Source organism: Oryzias latipes, chromosome 24, assembly GCF_002234675.1.
Source record: "Oryzias latipes chromosome 24, ASM223467v1".
Taxonomy (NCBI): domain Eukaryota; kingdom Metazoa; phylum Chordata; class Actinopteri; order Beloniformes; family Adrianichthyidae; genus Oryzias; species Oryzias latipes.
Genome location: NC_019882.2, coordinates 16,678,619 through 16,700,471, shown reverse-complemented (window position 1 = coordinate 16,700,471; position 21,853 = coordinate 16,678,619). Strand labels below are relative to the sequence as shown.

Sequence of the window (21,853 nt, the reverse complement as noted above, 5' to 3'; positions counted from 1 at the left end):
CTGCACCTTCATTCCAGCCTCATTCTTAACATTGTTGGTGTCAAAAAATAAAACTATTTTTAGGAATGCCTTTAAAACATGGCTGAATAGAAGGGAATCAATTTGTAAACAAAACGAAAACAAACATTATGTATTTTCCCCTCATATATTCATATTTTTACATAACTAATGCATCTTAAAGTCTCACTCTGATCATCTTTTAATTTAGTGGCCCTAGGGAAACTTCGGCCCGCCCATTTAGTTGGCGTTTCACACCTGAGAGCTATTTCAAGCTGCAGGTTTTTATATGTCCTGATTCATCCCTGATTTGCACACGTGGTTTGCCAGATCCCCTTTCTGACACAACTCTGTATTTTCAAGGCGCAGCCAGGAGGGTCTCGCATATAGACGAAATGTGCAAGTGTGAATACACCTTAAGTGACCTGATTGGGACCAAACGGGAACAGAGAAGGAACCATTTTCTGCCAACAAACGTCTGAACTTCAAACCGTTTGTTCAGAATTGCTCCAGTAATGTATGTTAACAGTTATAGTTCAGGGTAACTAAAGAGCAATCTGAGGCCCACCTTTATGTGCAGAGAAATGATGAGTGCAATAAAGAATACTGCGGCTTTTTGCCGTGGAGGGCTATAACAAATCCATGCTAATAATCTACAGATTACAGCCCAAACACATGCAGGATGACAGAATGACTTATTAGAGTTTCAATTCTCCGTTGCTCTGGTTCAAAATGCTGGAACTTCCAGGTCTGAGGAAGCCAGCTCACACACGCCTCAGTAACAGACGGCTGATGTATTGCTTGTCTTGTTATCGCTGTCCAGGGAGCTGACATTTAAATATACAGAAAAGGGAAGCAATCCTCAGAGAAGCGGTGGCAGACTTTGTTTGGCGACGTTGAAACAGCTGGATGATTTGCTTCATCATCATATTGGCCTGAGCTGTGCCAGATCGTATCGGAACTGCTTTGGCCTGCGTCTAATGTTTTATTAAAAGTGTGGAGCCATCTGGACAAGCCTGGATTTTGGAACGAGTTCCATGTGAAAGTCAAACGGTTGTTCAAATGTTGCTGGGAGCTTGTTGTCTCCTGTTCTAACAGTTAATTGAAGCTGGCAGGGGCTCCCTTGACCGCCTCTTACACACCCACACTAAAGTAAGTGAGTGCTCCCCTAAATTTCCCAGAAGGCCTCAGAAATGGCACTGTGACATTCTCTTATCTGTGTAGAAGTTTGGGCGTGGAGAAACGGGTCGCCGGGATACTTGTGCACAATTGAAAGTGGATAAATAAAAGCTATTCTACTTAAATCTTCGTGACATGTTTTTATGATTTACGGATTTGTTTTACTGAACCAGATATTTGTCAAAATAGGGAAGTGTGCAAAAAAAGAAAGACGCCTATTTTTATGGAGCCTTTTACTACTTAAAGCAAGCGAGATATAGGAGCAAAGATGGCCTGAACTGAAGGAAAGAAAATGCTTTCATGGTTGAGACTCCGCCTTGAAGGTTGGGTTGGGGGGATTTACCCTTCAAATGGTTCTAGCATATGACTGAGACGCCAACCTACTGCTCACTCTGGAGGGTAGCAGCCAGTGGCATCAAACTTTCAAGCACAGAGGTGGGAGGACACTAATGTGGGCTTTTGACTTTTAAAGTAGGACCTGCTATTTTTGTAGGATTTTTTTTCTTTTTTTAATGACAGAAGAAATATTCTACTGTTGAGACTTTAGTTTAGAGTAGCAACAGAATCACACTTGTACCACAAAATGAACATTCTACAAGAGATCTTGTTGTGGCTTCAAAATGACGAGCTTGATCTTGCCTCAGAATAGATCCCGCATTACGACCCTAGCATGTGTTACAAGTATTCTTTTATTTCCCTTTGAGCTTTCATGTGACTTTTCTGCTGTCTTCTTAAAAATAGGACAAAAAACAAAGTTTTTTCATTAAATCTGGAGGACTAAGGATTTTATGATTTTATGTGAACTTTACATACAAACTTTAGAACATTTGTGAATACTTCTATAGAAAATATTTGTCACTTTTAAGATTCCAAAAGTACATTTCACATCATTTTTAGTTTATTTGCAAAAGTTGGATTGTAGATGAATCATGTTGGAAATGTGAAACTCTGAAATCATGTTATGTAACACAAAGTAAAAGTTGACATTATAGAAGAAACTCTCATTAGTTTAATAAATTGTGTTATATGGGGCTGGAATATGAAAGAATGAATAATATTCACACCATTAAGGCTTCATTATAAGAGGTTGACCTTTAATGACCAAACTCGCCAAGATAAATGCAACATATGAATGATCAATTTAAAATGGAGTCAAGTTTTAACATATGAAAATGTCAGTCGTGATATAATTGTCAGCGGCTCACAATATAGGATAATCACCGAGAGGAGGAGAAAAAAATGTTACCAACACGCTTATTGCCAGATTTTCCTCTCCGTGTCCCTAGAGGCCTCTAATGTGAATGGAATTCATGTGGAGGAGAGTGACCTTTACACTGTGCTGCAGCTCGAATTATAGCCCAAATTATGCTCATAATCCCCCCTCAAATTTTTTGAATAGCCCTGATTTAGACATGGGGGTAGGCGAGATGAATCTGAAGACATAGCTGTATTGGTCGGGGGCCTTATTTTCATTTTGTGCTGTTAAGATGCTCGTATTCAAAAGATTTCATATATGAGAAGTCTGCATGTAAAGTAACCTGACATATGGCGCTCAATGTAACCCAGCTACTTGTGCGCTTGAGTCATTAAAGCCATCTGTGAGCTTTTAGGCACTTTTTGGCGACTTCATTTATTTGCTTTACTGAAGTCAAAGACCCTCGTCAAACACATAGAGCACAGAATTGCTTTTTTTTTGACTCTTTAATCAATTTGTTTAGCTCTGCTTTATACTCTGTTCAATTTCTATACGATGCTATGATTTGTTAGTCTGTAATTATGATTTGGGTGTTTCTAACATGCTTTTGTGGCAATTTTCAGATGAAGGACATGTATAAGAAAACTAAGATTAAAATTGCATTACTGAATATTTCTCTATTCAAATTGTTAATCATAAAAAAAAGCCTGTTTGTGACGTAGAAAATGCGCTGGACGAGCCTCAGCTCCATCCTGATGCATCCACTTATAGACATATTGATCCACGTACATCTTTGTTTTCCTCGTCTGAATTGGAATCTGGATCAAAACTGGACGACTGGATAACTCCAATATTGCTCAGCATTTTTGTTGAACTGCTAATGTCAGGTTGGGGTTGTGAGAAGCTAAACCAGGGGTCTTTCCGGAAATCCTGCCTTATCTGCTGCTGATTACCTGGATCAGGTGTTTTTAGCCAACACAAAGCTTCAATGGCGCCCTGCCAACAGCTCAGAGGTGACTTTCTAATGAACCCCTGCTGCTCTGCAGGGTCTATGTCCTAGAAAGCAACAGGTTTTTATTTTTATTTTAGTTTGGCTAAAATCTGCATAATCATAATTAAAAGACCTCTGGGAACACTTTTACAATAGATCATAAGATGATCGGAGCGGGTCTTTGAACGAATAAATTATTCTTTTTTGGGGGGGATAAAAAAATGCATAGACAAAGGTTCACAGCAGGCAATAGTTTGCCTGAAAGCAGCACGAGGCACAAGAGCTTTAGTTTAACGGCTTATGGAGAGCCACAGATCCGCCTCCATTTATTTCTTTGCGTGCCACGTTTATTTGAATGCTGTGCCAGAATAACAGGAATCAAGTGGAGAGGGACAAATGTCTGAGAGCTGCAGGACATGTGTGAGAACAGTTTTAATGCCATGAAGACGACTTCTTTTTTTTTTTTTTTTGATTTTTTTATGCTTCCTGTCTTGGTGTCACCACAGTTTCACACAGTGCAGAGATAAGCAGCTGATCCCACCCACAGTGAGGGGGTGTTATCTGCAGGAGAAAATAAAATGGACCATAGCCACGAAGGCAAAATGCCATAAATGGTCACAAATCCATCTGTAGTGAAGAAATAAAGCAACAAAAAAAAAAAGAAAACCAAAATGCCAGACTTCAGCAGCCTGTTCCTATAAAGATATTGGTAAAAAGAAGTTGAAACTTTTTGTGATTTTGAAACTTCATCAAGTCCCTTTAGGTTTTCCCAGCTCCTCAGAATGCCGTGACCAGACTGGGCTTACAGTCGTCATAATATTATTAGCTATATGGAAGGAAGGGACTTCAAATCAAAAGTGATCCCAACATATTTTATCTCCCTCTTTATGACTTCACCTAATGCTGGACTGGAAGATTACCTGTTAAATGTGACAAGAGGATTGTCTGCACACACGTTGACCTTAAACATGGTGTGTCAGACAATTTTAAGCCTGTCACACCGAAGAAGGTTTCCTCTTTCATCTGAGGAGAAATGGGCATGTGTGGAGAAGTAAAAAGCTTCTTCCTGCTGCTCTTTGCCTCATGTTGGCTTCCCTTTCCTTAGCTGTAGTCTGTAGAATCTCTGTCGTCTTCTTCTTATTATGTTTTTTCTTTTAATTTGTGAGTTTTTCCCAGATAAAGTGAACTCTACAAACTGTAATGGACCCGAACAAATCCCAGAACTCTGACTTATCAGAATCTAAAATGGGAGTGTGGTTATTAATGGTTGGAAGTGGCAGAACACAATCAAAGTGAACAGTGGATAAAAATAAATGTTCCTCACAGATACATCTTAAAGCTGATAGAAGAAACAAACAAACAAGCAAAAAAAAAACTCTCCACCAACAGAAAAACTTTTATGTCTGCTCAAAAACATCAGGAACATTCCGCCTCCCTATGAAGAGCGTTGTTTCACGGGACGGAGGAGGTTTTCAGCATTTCCTTTAGGGAATACTCGGAAACTGCTTGGATGTTTTTCAAAGCAACAACTAGCTCAGCTACAGCGTGCTTTGATGGGCTTTCTGCATCTGCTTTGTATGCCACTCTTTGCTGATTTGCTGCACTAATCAGCACACATCAGAGGGTATACATTAATATGTACGGGTAATTCGTTTTATAATGAATACCTTTTAGCCTATCTGCATGAGAACTTCTTTGAACCACTAGCCAGATGGTGACAAATGCACTTTGTCCAGGAAAATCTGACTCAAATGACTCCGATAATTTACCTGTCCATCTAGAATGTGGGCAATGGTTGTTTCTACTAGGAAAGAATAACACGTTGTAATTCTTAGTGGGTTTAATAGGATATTAATTTGTCATTGTTTCCTGAAAAGTGAAGCAAGCTACAGATTTTTATACTCGTATATTTTAGGTTAAAAAAGTCGAGAGAAAAAATCTCTTTGAACTTTTTTTTAAGTTTGGATGATGAGGAGTGATCTTTCCAGCTCCAATGCTTTGGGTCATTTGGTTGGCATGCTTATTCCCCACAGAGCTAAGAGGCGCTGTGAATCCAAATTGTTCAGAGATCGCTTTTATCCTATGATGAAACATTCCTACCCGGATGGAAAGAGCCTCTTCAGGGATGAGAGCCTCAATACAGCAAGCATGAGGGCTCCTTTAATGGTTTGATAAAAATGTAAATGATGTTGAGCTAATGTGCTTCTAGGTCACTGGATCTCAATCCAGACATGTGAGAATTTTATATTTCAACTGGAATTGTTTTCTTTGGGTTTTTTTGCATGTGAAATGTTAAACACACCATAAAAAATGAAATTACTGGTAGGAGACAGTTTTTTTTTGTAAAAGTGATGAGCTGGTTTAAATGAGTTTCCTTTGGTATCATGTGGTGCTACATTTAACAATTTAATCATCAAGAAGAGGACTCCTGTTTCTCTTATTAGAATAAAACTGTTTAAATCGAAGTATTATAAAATATTAACACCTGATGGAAAATTAGTTTTGTTGTAGCTATCTAGTAATATATTACAAAGACAGGTGGAGGCTAATATGTAAGGCATAATTGCAGATGAGGCAATGCACACCCGGATACCATGGTCCGGGTGTGCATTATCATACATAGCTTAAATATTCTGTATCGCTGCGCTGGCTTCTCTAAAACAAACTTTAGCTTCATCATCTGGACGAAAACAAGCGGCAAGATGTGAACCTTCTCTCTGAACTGATGGTTTATTTAACCCACTGGGACAATCGGCATATATATATATATATATATATATATATATATATATATATATATATATATATATATATATATATATGGAAATGATGTTTTTGGTTGTTTTGCTATTTTTTCATTTATCGCATGTTATATCGTCATGGCAATATTGACCACTATTATTGACCACTATTACTTTTATTTATATATATATATATATATATAAAAATATGGCTTTCCTTTGCTGCTCCAGTCGAGTTCATTGCTGCACCAAAATAGTCTAAAGTACAAAAACTTTACTGAAATCAAGGGCTGCACGTTATGAGGAAACCCCCGTGATAATAGTGGTCAATATTGCGATGACGAAATAACATGCGATAAATGAAAAAATAGCAAAACAACCAAAAACATCATTTCCATTTCACTGCAACAGTTTAAATAAGAGTCAAAATAACTTAAATTATACTCCAAATGACCCGCATCTACATAGGAGGCCAACATCTACCATAAAGAGCTCCATCCGGTTGGTCAACAATGTAAAGGCGTCCATCCGGTTGGTCAAATGCATCAGTGGATTTATTTGATTCATTAAATATTTCAAGCTGCCACAAGATTGATTTAGCACATTTAAAGTAACCATTTATTGTTATTTTCAACGTCTTTTGCGATATGCATATATAATTGATTGTGGAGGCCTGCTGAATATTTATTTCTTTTGTAAGTGAATATTTATTTCTTTTGTAAGTGTATAAGCGGGATAATGGCCTTCGAGGTGAGCATTATCAGAAATGGACTTGTGAAAGCAACCATGCGACGTGAAGGCTTCTGCGTTGTGCTTTAATCTGATAATGGACACTTCGTCGGCCGTTATCCCTTACGTAACGGACATCTCGGAAACCTGAACCATGATGATTGCCATCTTCATGGCTTTGTAAACATGAGGATTCAAAAAAAGCCATATCCACGGTGGTGGTGGGGTGCTCGTCTGGGGCTGTGGGCGTCCTTCTCCGGTGGGGCCCTGCGTTGGGCTCTTCCGGCGCGGCGGGGGGGCTGCTTTCCTGGCTGGGCTGGGGCGGCGCTCTCTTTCCCTCTGCGCCTCCCTGCTCTCTGGCTCTGGGGGCCTCGCGGCGGTCCTGCTGGCCCTGGCCTGGGTGACGGTCTTGGTCGCCCGGGGGGCGGTTGTTCCCTGCCTGTTCCCGTGTGGCGTTGGGGGAATTCCGGCTGCTGCTGCGGCGGGGGTCTGGTTGTGGGGGTGGCTGGGCGCTCCTCCTCCTTCTTTTCACATTCCACCATCCATTTTAGAAGAACATAAACACTCACTTGAGCACAGGTGTTAGCTCACCTTTGCACTAATAGTTTGCATGATTGAATGAATGAAAGATTTCACACTAGTTGGTTTAAAGGCATAGGTATGCGTTCGTGAACACTATCTGTTTTGTGTACATGTTGACATGTGAACATTTTTTGCAGCTAGCAGGTGTGTTGATAATATTTGAGTGTGTGTGGACAGGCCCCGCCCTTTTTGTACTACATTTGAACCGTACCGTAATGATAAACAACCAGTAAACCTGTCTGCTCTATGCTGCTTCATGGTCTTACCCCCCCCCCCCCCCTCTCACTATCACCCCCCCCCCCCCCTCTGACATCCCTCCTCTTCTTCTTCCCTTCTTTCCTTTTCCAACACCAAAGATTTTCAATCATGGTTGAAATGAATAAAGTTTGGCCTCAATTACAAAAGGGGTTTATTCAGACATACCTTTGGTTTGTCTGAAGATTAATAACCCCTCTTGTTAAAGTAAAATATGTCCAACACAAGAGGCCCTCAGCTCTCATCTGCCTGCCTAGCTGTTGGACAGGACAAGATAAAAAAAAAAAGCCATATTCATGGATCTATTCCATGTTCACTTAAAATGAACAAAAACATCTTGTTTCCCTTGGCCAACAAATGTTCATTTTGTTGATGATGAAACTCAATGTTTCTCTGAAGTCTGCTCTAAAAAGTTTAAGATAAGACTAAAATATCCCTCTCTTACTGCTGTCCTGGGTGTACAACCTCTTGGTCTCATAAAATGCTGTCTGTTTTTGAGATACTCGATTCTCTGAGCGATTGTTGAAGCATTGATCTCTGGTTTTTGGGAAGTCTCGAACAGTAGTGCAGGCGGAGCCATTTTCAAAGCTCTGGAGAAATCAAGAACATGGCCTCAACAGCGCTTCCTGCTTTGGCCAGATAAGAGTGGAGTTGCCGAAGCAGGCTGATAATAGTGTCATTAAATCACCCTTCAGGACAGTAAATAAACTGCAGTCGAGAGGTGCTTACCTGCTTGCAGAGTGGAGCTCAATAATAGTCTTTTTAGGTCTGCAAGGATTTGGGATCCTAAGGTACTCAGGAAAAAGTTATTGGGGTGCTCTGTAATCCTACATATTTGAATGTTGAAGCTCAGAGCTCGATCTTCTCAACAGAACTTGGGCAAATGGAAAATGTTTTATTTTAACATTTTTTCCCCTCTTGCAGATTTACACCAAACTATATATCTATATATATCTATATCTATATCTATATATATCTATATATATATATATATATATATATATATATATATATATATATATATATATATATATATATATATATATTGGGATATTGTTTTCTTTGGTTTTCTAACGGCACAGTAAGAGTTCAGATGATTCAGTTTCCAATGGATAGAATAAAAACAAAAAAACCCATTATGTTGTGTCAACATTTAAACTCTTGACTTTGTTAGTGGTGAGAAAAAGAAGTCATTGTGGCAAAGTTTTCCGTCTGCCAGTCTTAAAAACAAACTTCCTTGCCCCATTTGCTGATCTCACACAATCAGAATCCCATTCATTATTCACAAGGCTTCTTATTAAATTGAGCTTTCCTCATTCCAGTGTCAAAAAGTCAGGTCACCATGGCTCATGCTGACAAAATATAGTTGCATGAATCCAATGTATAATGAACTCGCAAAAGCAATCTAGTCTGAACTGCCTAATTACAAGCCACGGAACTGACTCCTGGTGTCATGAGTGGCCTCTGTAACCTTTGACGGTTTAAAAGCTGAATGAGAGTTGGTCCGTTTCTGCGGCAGAGAAGTCAGACGTCTCACTTTTGTTAACAAGATAATTATTGTTCCCCGCAGAAGTCAGACAAGCTTGCAAAAGTTACTCCGTTAACAGCAGACTCTTGCTAACATCCATGCTGTTGTCCTAGCAACGGCACAGAAAAATAGGTGGCTTATTCAAATTTTTCATGTTTTTTGTTGTAAACATCCCTTTGGTGTCACAGAATTCCTGGATATCGATGGGCTTCAAATACTTTTACTTTGAGATAGAAAGCAGTAGCATACTGAAACTTTTTAAAATTACCGGAAGACACTGACCTGTATGTTGTCAAGAGCCTTTATGGCCTCATTTCCATTAGCAGTTTCGCTTCGACTCACCATTAGTCAGCTCGGTCTCATTGGTTTTATCGCACTCTCAGTTCAACCAGAGTCTTGGCGTGCCAGTTGTAGCAAGGTAAAAGACTCATTTCCTGTTAGAGAAAAGGTTAGGAAAATGATGCAAACTTTATTTCATAACACAATTCGGTAGTCTGGGTTGGTCGTTGGTTCAAGTCCTCAGTAATGCTACTCACAACAGACCCCATTTATAAATAAAAGGCTAAAAACAACACAAAATCACACACAAATTGTGTGGTTGTGGCCCTGTATCAAGAATTGATTTCCTCATGAAGAAGTATTTTAGGTATTTTTCATAGGACCTTTGGTGGTTCAGTCTAATAATCCGAAAAATTTTTTATCGTTACAATTTAAATTTGTAATGAGATTGGAGCAGCTAAACTCGAAAATAGGACATCAATTGTGAAAGGTGTCAAAGATGAGAGGTGCTTCCATTGTACAAATATGCTGTCGTACAAAGATACAATTGTGCTTATATGCAATTTATAAATGGTAAGGGTAGCAGTCATGTATAGAAATACCAGGGTAAAGAGCAGTAACGACTCAAGTCACATGTCCAGAGTCTGTGTTGTTGAGTGGAGTGTGTTTTTGTTTAAAGTTATTGCTTGTGGAGAAAAGCTTTTCCTCAGCTTGGTAGCTTTTGTCTTGATGGACCAGCTTTCGCTCCGTGTGGGTGCAGCCCATTTCCATACATCCACCTAGAGTTGGCCTCGGCAGCGTGTCTGCGTTTTGCAAAGATGGATGTGCATATTGTGCATATTAAAGGAAAGCGATTGTGCCAAACACAACTAGCTCTGTGTAGAAAGTGGGTGTGTCTGTTAGCCTGAAGGCGGTGCTGGCAGTGCAGACTCTTCCTGGAAGGGGCTGTTCCTCACTTTATGACATCACAATGTGAGAACCCGCTCGTTTTGGTGTGTTGGGAGGGGCTGGTGCTCAGAGAGCAGGTTTTTAGAGGAATATTTAGAAATGTGTGAACGGATCCCCTATATGTGGTCAGTAAGGGGATCAGTTCACACACCTCTCTAACGCTTAGAGTGTGGTGTAAGGGCACCGTATGATAGCATCACCCATAAGTGCGTGTAACGTTATATTTTATAACACACATACTACATGCACGACAATCGTACATTCTGTTTTTACGACATTAAGAGGAACTGCAAGACACGCCTACGGTCACCTAGAGATCAGGCCGCTATAGTCTATAGGCTCCAACAACCCAAAAACTTGCAGCATCCATATGAGTCAACTCCCCTTATGGGTGCATGTAACTAAGGCGTAAGGTTTAAATCATCTTAAGTGTCCATAGAATCTATTTTCTGCCCGTTTATAAAGCTGAAAGATGGGGCAAATCCCTTAATCCTTCTGGTATTAAGTAATTCAATTTGGATCAAGGTTTGGGTTTAAAATGAGTTGGTTTTATCTTAATGCTGCCATAAAAATTCATCTAGCATGTTTTCTCCAACACCAGTTCTAATTCTAATAAGTAATTCTATCAAAAGTTTGTTTTTTCTTGTAAAGTTTTTTTTTTGCTACATCTAAATGGATAGTTTCTTAAATCTTCTCTGTATTGATCTCTTAAAACTTTGAACAAACCCATGAGAGGAAAACCTGACCAAAACAGCTTTAACTCTTTGTCAGTCTTTTGCTTGGGGTTTTCTGCAAGCAAAAGCTACTGTGCAGTTCTGTAGTTTTCTTTATTTTGCTCCTGGTGAGACTTTCTTCTATGTCAACTTGAGAAAAAGAATTAAGCACAAAAGAAACTTTAAAGAAACAACCATATTCAAATTCCATCTATTCACAATACCAAATAAATCAGTTGGATATGTAGAAAATTGTGTGTTAGATCTGGGTGATGCTTTTTTCTTTTCTGTTTTTTTCCTGATGTAAAATTCATGAATGAGTTTTTAGTTGCATATCAAACAAAAACTCTGAAGGGCTTCAGAAAGCCTAAAGAACTATTGCTTTAGTTTAGAGCATTTTAAATAATTGCAGAGAATTCTGGATCCCTAAGTGAAAGTATAAAGAAAAAATGGCAGTGGGGGGCCGGGCATTACACACCTGGGCCACCTGGGTCTTAACCATTTTAAGATGCAGAGATGAGATTTGTATTCCATATTGAAAATTCCTCTAGCCACAAAAATGACCTCTAAATAAACTCAAACAAAACTATAAACAAATCTTGTTATGGAACTACAGCCAGCAAAAAACAATGAAAATAACCACATGAATTTGGAATTTTATTTATTATGATATTTATCATTTCACTCATCCAAAAATCAGATTATTTGAAGAAAAAATCCATCCTCCTCTCTTTCCTCACAAACAGTTGGATCACCCTGTCATGAAGATTATGGCGCTTCAGTTCCATCAAGAAGTCCTTTTCTATTCCATCAAGGCCAGTGCGGAGAGCCAAGTCTGTCAGTTGTGTTTCTGCGTAGGTTTCAATTCGCTTTAGAGCCGAAAATGTCCACTCGACAGATGCAGTGGAAAAATCTGTACCTATCCTTCTGATGAAGGAAGTCGAAGAGATCAGTGGGAGATTTTCCAGCAAAATCCTCCATGGCGTAGATTACAGTCAACTTTGTTTTTAACAGAGAAGACTAAAAAAGTGCTCTGCGACTCTGTGTCACAAAGGACAGCTGAAATGCGATTGGTTAAATGCTCCAATGTGAAAATACGTCTGTCTGGAAGCAGCATAACCATCATAAACAGAATAAAAGGAAATGGACAGACCATTTGGAATGATTTCATGAGCATGCATGGACAAAATATAATTATGATATGAGGATTCAGATATTTTATTAGGCCTTCACAGAAGGCCCTGAAGGCCCTGACGGCCCACCACTGAAATAAAGTTACCTCAAAAGTTTTGCTCCTAATATGAAAAAACAACTACCGGTAACTCTATATTTGTTACTCTCCATGTGTGGTTTGTTTTTAAAAAAGATCCTTTTCCACATTTACTGCTGGAAAAGCTGAAGACTCACCACAAAGGAAAAGTGCATAGCGCCTTGGTCTAAATGCCACAAAAAGGAAAAGCTCCTTAAAGATATGTGGTGGAGGCATATTCAAACACAGAGTACCTACCGTAGGTTCGTTAGAGACAAAAGAGTGAATGAGTGGGATGAAAGCAGGAAGGGAAAGACATTATTGGAACCATCAAAAACTGTGACCGTGACAAATCAGGTCAACAGTTAACAGCTTGTGGAAATCTTCTTAATTGAAGCTGGAGGACAGGAAAATCAGTTATGGCTTTAAGTGAAATAGCAACTTGACTTTTATATTTAAAGGGTTCAGTTTAAAGTCTTTTCCCTCAACATGGTGACTTTAAGGTCAGAGCAAAGCAGCGGCAGCAGACCAGCGGGTGTTTACAGTAAGCACGATTGACACACAACGCAGCACGAGAGTCGTTTCAAAGATGGAGAGGAAGGGGTGGGAAGAAGAAACGACATCTCACTCCTTGGGTCTCATGGGGAATACATATGAGGCTCCTCACACGGTTTCAGCCCTGATGGTGTGCCCGCCGTGCTTTGAGCTTGTGAGTTTCAGAGTAGGAAGGCCTCGGGATCCCTTTTAAACCTCTTGACTGCGGCTCTCCAGAGAGGCACTGCTGCCTGTATAAATTAAACATGGCATGTGGTGCAAAAAAAGACAGGGGTGAAGGTCAAGTGGTATTGGAGCGATAACGGGGGATAAGCTAGATTGTAAAAATCGCTCTGTGCTTGTTAACTTAGTTTATCTGCTGGAAAGCTTTATGCTTACATTTTTCTATACTGCTCACTGCTGCAAATCTGTGAGATGTGTAAATTCTAATAGAAGTGAAAAATAACATTCATCAGAGAGCTTTCCACAGCCTGCACCTGCGGATACTAGAGTTTTAGATCCAAATAGGGGGAGTGTTTTAAAAAATGTGACACTCTAAATCGTGCCACCAAGTGTGTGCCTGATTCTGCTCATGAATACAGCTGTTTATGCTGTGGAAATAGGAAGTCGGCTGCAACGTAACGATTATCTTTACGCTGTGTTTACTGGGAAATGTTTGTCCCTGGCGTATAAATGTTGCTGTGAAATTGTCCATCAGAGGAAACAGTTTTTTTGAGACCACATGGCTCTCTTCATAACAGAGGAGCATTAGGCTCCCCGAAACACAAAACAGCCTGATTCCTGACAGAGCATTTGAAATTTAGAGTAATAACCCTAAAATCTTGTTCAATAAAAGAATATATAAAAACTATTTATCTACGTTTTTACATTTACTGGAGGGAGATGCAACAGAGTTAAAAAAAATTGATTCTGGAGCTTAAATTCAAAACACTAAAGGATTTCCTCTCATTTATTCACTGTTTTTCATAGATGATAAATTTAAAATGGAAACTAACCTCAATGTCTGATAAAGAGATTTATCCTATTCTAAGTTTAGGAGAGGACAGCAATTCTACTGTTTTAGTTTGGGAGCTTCCGAAGAACCAATGTCGGCCGGGTCAAATTCGTGCTTCGTTTTATCATCTAATATGGCATTACTTAACATAAAGCACCGTGTGCTGGGCAGACAATCCAATTTCCAATCTCTGTGGACTCTGGTGCGGTTGACCATTTTCTCTGCACCCCAAGTGCCTTCACTGACCCCACAAATCTTTTTATAGCTTCTTCAGTTGGCTTGTTAACTTTTCTAAAGTCTTGCTGTGGCCTCCAGGCTGCAGCTTTGTCCCAAATGATCCTCTCAGAAATGTGCTTTTCATGACTGGCGCCTTCTAGCACCTGCTGAACCTCTGAGCTCAACCAAGTGCTCATTAGACCACACCTGTTTATTATTTTTTACTCTAAACAACTTTAGTTTGGAAAATGAGAAGTTGGGTCATTTCGTTGCTCTATATAGATTTTGTTTACATTCTCTCTAAATGGCCAGGCAACCTGGCCCTCAGCCTTCTACTTAAACTATGTACAGCAGTTCTTCTCTGTAACCCAGCAAGGAGTTGAGGTCTGCTTGAAGAACCAGACCTGAGAGCCATTTGTCCACCCTAAATCTGCGCAAAATGAAATACCTGGCAGTAGAGCCAGGTCCGTCTAAGCCCATTTCAGGTACATCCAAAGTGAAACTGGTATTTAAAATGAAATCCTTAGTCATAGATTACCCCTTTAACACCAGATGTCACAGGTGACCCCTAAATTACGCACGTACCTTGACTTACTCTGTAACTTTTCGACCGTTTATGCGATTAGTGTGAATCGGCTGATTCTGAGGCAGAGAAAAGTAGCCTTCGTTTTGGTGCAAAGCTGCTTCTTAGAGACCGAATCAGCTAACTCTCATTAATTTTCTCAACACCTAACTACTGATATGCATATTGCATATTAAGGCTACTTTTCTCTGCTTCTGAACCTGCTGGAATTACTTTTTTTGCATAAACGGTTGTAAAGTTACGGCAGTTAAAAGAATGTCAACACGAGAGCTAAAGTTCCTGTTGTAAAGGGTTCAAATCTTTTAAGCTTGTATTTTTTGGTAATTTCAATGGTTATGGCTTGAAAAAGAAAAAAATCTGGTGTCTCAATAATTCTAAGAATTGTGAAAAATTCAGTGTAAAAAGCTCATGATTAGCGAATTACCCAAAATGTCAGCATAAGCTTCTTGTGCCTTTATATGGTTCATTAGTCTGGCTCAGTAGGTTACACAATTGACATCTTCATAAAGTCATTTTTTAACAAGCTGATTGTTCACAGAGTTCTGTATCCTAGAATATTTATAAACAATTGAGTGAAATCCATTCTTGAATTGGGACAGTATCTCAAGGCTCAGTCAGTGCATCAAGACCTTCCACATACCCAGACAAATGAATACTAGACATGGGCTACAAATGCTCCCGTGCTCATGTGAAACCGCTTGATTCTAGGAAATGTTAAAATGTTAGAAGCTGATCATTTGGGTATTAGGATCCCAGAGTCTGAAGGAAAGGTTGATGTTGCTTAAAGTCCAGTGTGAAGCGTCCACACACTGGCCTACTGTGTTTCCATGAAGTCAACAATCAATGCAAAAACCAGAAAAACTCCAGAGTAACTGATGGTACCCTCTGCTAAAAAAAAGAAAAGAAAAGCTGGTTTTACTGATCTGATATTCACATTTTTAGAGACACTACATTTTATGTTTTATATGGGTTGTTTTTTTATCAAAATAACACCAATTAAAGGCTTTGAATATTTAATTACTTGAATTGATTCCATATAAAATACTTTTTTCACATTTTGAGTTTACGGCCGAAAGATATAGAACTTGTTTTTACAACAATTCTACATGTTTAAGATTCAACTTTAAATCCCTACCGTGTTTATGACTTGTTCTGCCAATGTTTTTCTGCTACATTATCTCCTTGGAATTCATTTGCAAGTGATGAGCATAGGTGCTGATGCACAAGAACCCATACATGTTAAAGCTCCTCTGCAGCTTTGCCCGAGCTGCAGCATATGTTACAATCAGATGGGAATGCAAATGGAGTACAGGTGTAGAAATCAATCCCAGATTGCAGCGTTAGGTGGTCTGCCCTTCGCGGAGTAGGTCGTCATATCCCAGGATAATGTGTTCGAAAAATGCCACAAAGGCACCTGCAGGAAGCAGACGTTTCTATTTCTCCCTGATATGTGGTTTAGAAAGGTGTGCAGAGGATAGTTTGTCAGTCTGAGAGGTAGAAGGGTGACGGTGGGAAAGGAAGTCCTTATATGCGGCTCTAGGTGTCTGAATAACCTCTTCCAGAGCTGTTTTTCATTTTTTCAGTAGAGGTTACTGCAGTCGTGAGAGTTTAGAGGTGATGCCCGCTTATAAACTTCTGCTTCACAGCAGATGAATGCGCACAGATCCACAGCCTTTCTCCACAGGTGTTGAGCCATTTACCTAAAGTAATTACAGTACCTCCACTGGGCTAATTGGCACTTTGGGTTCCGTCATGTATTGTGGCTACCCTCTCATACCCGATTGCCTTTTTTTTTTGACAATTCATAACCCAATTCTCAGCCTAGGGTGTCAGGAAATGCGTTTAACTGACCTGATCAGAGGATTTAATCTCAAATCAACTGATTTTTAACTAAATCTGTTTATTTACCTGCAAAAAAATGGAATCTTTTTGTAATCTGCCCACACATAAGAAAGCAGAGTGCATTTGTGCACTAGCTTTAAAAGATGAGGCATTATCGCTCCACTTTGATGACATAAAAGCTCGTCACATTTTATGTGCTAGAATGGATCTGAAATCCTTATCTAGTGTGAGCTTGTATGGTATAATCACTGAGATGCAGTGGGCGTGTTTCTTGGTCGTCCGGGTTTTGATTCTGAACATCCTAAACTGCATATTTATCTTATTTTCTGCTATAGAAAAATAAGGAAAGAAAAAAAATGCATGGAAGAAAGGTACAGATGTAAGCCTGGTTTTCTCTTGTTTTTTTGTTTTAAAGGAAAATCTTGCAGTTTAACATCCAGTAATCTTAAATATATTTATTTGCAATGTCCTTGGAAATGTATCTCATTTAAATATCAGAAAAGTAATGTTTTGTTTATCAGTGTTTTCTATGAGGAGGAAAACAGCTTTAATGCCTCTATTACATCATATTGAGGTATATATATCTTTAAAGGCATTGCATTGGTTTAAGTGGATTTTGATGTGTAATATTCTTAGTATTGTTGTGTATTAGTCGATTTTATTCATTATGTGGTCAAAATATCCCCCCCCCAACAAATGTTTGCGTGTATCTTAGAACTTCTATGTCCCAGCAGTCCAAATCAACTACACATATTCATTCATGTTTAGAAATTAAACAATCCTCATCTCATAAATAACCTTTGTCCGTTTGTCCTTGTCTTCTTCCCAGAGTTCCCCTCAAAGTCGAGCAGGCTAACAACGCTCGAGATGCCTTGGCCAAAGCCGTATACAGCCACCTGTTTGACCACGTGGTGACCAGAGTTAACCAGTGCTTCCCCTTTGCCTCCTCCACCAACTTTATTGGCGTCTTGGACATCGCTGGCTTTGGTCAGTACTGAGCCACACTTTACATTCTTTAGTAACTGTACGTTCTATTGGACTTTTTTGAAGCTTTAGTGCTAAACAAGCTGTTAGCCTTGACAAAAAGGACTGGTTTGGTTTTGTATAAATAATCGATGGTGTCACTGTTTGCCTTAAGGTTTTATATTTTTTCTTTTAAATGGATAAACATAAATCCTGTATAAAACCACGGGTATCGTTTGTACACCCTCTTCAATAATATTTGTTATGCTAATCATGTACCTGTCTGTGTGCACAAGTCATTTGAGATAAAATCTCCCATCATTAATGTATGAATATACTTAAAACCTGTAAATAACTGTGCAGACTATTTAGTGGTGTGTGTTTGTGAGAACTAAGTCATGTAATTTACTTTACATGACTTTTATTACACTATGTTTTGACCTTGTATTATGGACTGCCCCCTCACCCATCTTAACCCCATATCCCTCCTCTCTAACATCCCACTCTCCTTTCTTTTCCCGTCCGGTTCGACAAGGAATGCATATAAATATAATTATCATAAATAAAGCTTAGACTCAAATACAAAAGGGGTTTATACAAATATCAACACTGTATGAAGACCCCTAAACCCCTATCGTAACAGTAAAATCTGTCTGACACAAGAGGCCTTCAGCTCTGATCTGCTTACCCAGCTGTTGGACAGAAGTTAAAACAGAGAAAAAGTATGATCTACAACCCTAATTATATACAGTTCATAGGTACCTTCATATTTCTGTGAATGAAAGATCTTCAGACCTACTTTTTACTACAAAGCTATTGTTTGAAAAACTTGATGACAATAAGAAAATCATATTTTGTTTGTATTTGAATGAGTCTGATGCTGACTTTTAGGACACCACATCATTACCTTGTGCTTTGTAAAAGAATTCAATATTCCCATTATAGTGAACCTAATATGGATAACATGATGACTCACAGATAACATACATGCAGTAACTGTCTTGTACAACCACTTTCAGACCGTTGGCTTTGCTTTAATATTGACTGCACACAAAGGTGATGTTGTTCAGTGTGTTAAACATGCATTTCCTTATGGATAACCTTTGACTTTTCCCTGCTGCATCTTGTGTTTTTCAGAATACTTCGAACACAACAGCTTCGAGCAGTTCTGCATCAATTACTGTAATGAGAAACTGCAGCAGTTTTTCAATGAGCGCATTCTAAAGGAGGTGAGAGCCGCCGTCACTCTGCTGGATTCACTTTTTAAACAAGGAGCGTGTTTCAAAATAAGCTATAGTAAGAAAAAAGTAATTGTTACTGCCTTTATGTTCAAATAAAAACCAACATATTTTTTGGAGGCTGCATCATTTCTCTAATAATTTTAGAATCTGTCTACCTTTACAGTGAGACTTTAAAGCAGTCTATTTTTCTTTTTTAGTTTTGTAAATGTTTTTTATATTTTAAATTGTAATGCCCTGCGTATTACCTTTCCAAGTGAAGGTCTATATACAAAAAAAAAACTAGAGTATATAAGTTTAACTGTTCAGTCTTTAGGTTCAATATCATTTAAATTTTTTTAATTTTTGCAAAGATGTTAAAAAAATGACTATTGGATTTCAACTGCATTCAGAAGTGCATCTAGACGTCAGACGAAGGCCACTGTGAAGTACTTTCCATTGTGTTGGAGTTTATTTTATCATTCTTTAAGAAAAGTCTCGATTGAAATAGTCTCATTGACATTTTCACATTTGAAAAAATTGTTTGCCAAACATCTGTTAACAGTGAAAGCTGTAACCTTTGAGATGCTCTTTTTTTTTTTTCTTCCCGCCAACAAAAAGGAAGTTGTAAGAGCCGAAAACCTGGCCAAGTACCGCTCGTTAGAGAGCCAGAATGCCCTCCAGAGGACACAGGAATCATCCTTGTTCTCATTAGACCCTTCTGTGCATGCCGTGAATATCTTAATGGTTTCTCATTAGAAATGTCTGGAATGCCTTGCAGGAACAAGAGTTGTACCAGAGGGAGGGGCTCGGAGTCAACGAGGTTCACTATGTCGACAATCAGGACTGCATAGGTATGAGCCCACTCATGATTCAGCACCTGAGATTGCTCATTCAGAACAGCGGAAGTTGCTTTTCTTTCATACTTCTGCACACTTCATGGTGTCCCCCTGCAAAGGGGTTTATTTTCCTCAAAGGAGGCTCATTCAACCTGCAAGATCTGTGAAGAAAGCTGTGAAACATGCAAAGCTGCTTAGAATATGATCCATAGCACATCTGATGTTTACCAAATACTGGGCTGTAAGGTAAAGCTACTCTTAAAAGACAAGTGGATGGTGCGTGGTTTATTGAATCAAAATTACTGACATTTTTTATTTGAAAAACATTAAGCACAATTGGGGAAGATTTAAACTTTTTCTGTAAAAACAACATGCAAAACAAAAAGTTTTCGATTTGTTTTTAAAAGTCTTGCGCTGACACATTTTCCCCACTCCATGTCATAAAAAAACCTCAAAGCCATATCCCCACGGAATTCATGAAACCATTGCTGCAGGAAATGCTAACTTGATTGTGAGGTTATTAACAGTGGAACAGCTACAGCGCAAAATAATGAACATCCAATACAATGATAGATTTTCAATTCAGGACTAAAGTTGACATTTTTCACCCTGGCTTCACATGCAGGGCATGACTTAACCTTTCAGAGAATGATGCTTTTTTTTCACCTTCCATGCTTTTTGGCTTTAGTGCTGTGCTTTTATTCATACACTGTTGGAAAAACAGAGAGAGCTCTATTTCTGTTCTTCACACGTGATGTGATAGCATTCTTTACAAGAAACTGCCACAAACTCTCCTGACTGTTACTTTTTGTTTCAATTAGCTACTTCAGTTTAAATCCCTATTTCCCCATTTTTACTCCCTCCTCGGCTCATCCCATCTCCTAGAACCCGACAATGTGGTTAAAATATCCAAATTAGTCAATGAATTGTCATTATATATCATGGGTATTTAGAACTTCATGCTGTTTATAAGCTTTTGAGATGTGTCTGCATGGATGCACAGAGGTTTGCAAAAGCTTTTTTCCTGAAGAGAGCTCTCACTGCACATAAATCACACAAAATGAATAAGATGTTCTCCAATCAAAACTCTCGTTGTTTAGATGGAGCAACAGGTTGTGATTTTGTTGGACAATATCTGTACTTTTAATTCAGTGTTATAAGAACTTACATTTATTTGGGACACAAAAATCTTCAGTAGAACCTTAATTAAAGTCTCACTCGATCATCTTTTGATCTATTGCAAAAGTTTACCCAGTGGTCTATCAATTAAAATTATGCTGTTTTTAACCAAGAAAAAGAAACTGTCGTTTTCTAGAACAGTTTGTGCAGAGCGGTTATAGTTGTGGACGGGATTCTTGGTGCTGAGCAACCCTGCCCCCCACTTCCCCTCCCCGTTGTTGAGAGCTCTCTGCTCACAACAACCCCAATCTAACATTGGTGGTGCAAAGGAAATGGTGAGCAGTATTGGAGCTATCCAGCCACACAGTTTTGAGACAAATGCCAGCTCAGACCAGAACAACAAAGACGTACATTGATGTTTGTCTGCGATACATCAGAATGGAGCAGAGCAGAGAGGTTGTGGCCCACCCAGTGTAATTTCTACATCACAACTACAAATGTCATTATTTTCCTCTGCGTTTTAATTAAATAAAAATGCAATTTAAGCTCAATTTTCTTTGTCATCCATCATCAGAAAAATGACACAAGTACATGTTAAAAATGCCAAAAACAAAATTTTCATCTGTGTGGGTCTGTAAGATGGAGTGAGCAGCTAGTTTTACTCATGATGCATTTTTTTTACCAGACAGTAAAGGGACATGTCTCTATTAAAACTGTTTTTACTTTTAAAAACAGAATACAGTGTCCCCTTATTTATCGGAGAGGTTACATCACCCCATCAGAATGGGTCTTAAATCATTTTTTGTGTGTTTATTACACTCTGGTCCTTTTCATCAGCCATCTTTTCCTAGGTGTGGTTTGTTGAAAGTTTATGGTCTAGTTCTGTTTAATCTTTTTAAAGTACTCACTAATCTTACTGTGATTTTCCTTTATTTTGTTTTCTTTCTTTTTTTTTTCACAAATGTGTACAAATGTCTTCTTATTTGACAGTGAACTAAAGGTTTTACATTTGGATTCATGGGTCCATATCAACTTCTTCCATTCCTCAATAGTTCAGTGCTTTATAACCCTTGTGCTATCCTAGGCACTTTAACATTGGGAGTTGGGTCATCTAGACCCACTAGACAGTGCGCTGAACC

At 38.8% G+C, this 21,853-nt stretch overlaps 1 protein-coding gene across 10 annotated transcripts in view; it reads left to right on the top strand.

Moving 5' to 3' along the window:
- The window catches only part of myo6 (myosin VI), a 129,630-nt gene that overhangs the window by 47,587 nt on the left and 60,190 nt on the right, over positions 1-21,853 (top strand). For all 10 annotated transcript variants that reach the window (XM_011491916.3, XM_011491913.3, XM_011491912.3 and 7 more), the window contains exons 13-15: positions 17,406-17,563; positions 18,677-18,768; positions 19,538-19,610. In XM_011491916.3, the coding sequence (XP_011490218.1) occupies positions 17,406-17,563; positions 18,677-18,768; positions 19,538-19,610 (323 nt within the window). The remainder of the gene's footprint in view (positions 1-17,405; positions 17,564-18,676; positions 18,769-19,537; positions 19,611-21,853) is intronic.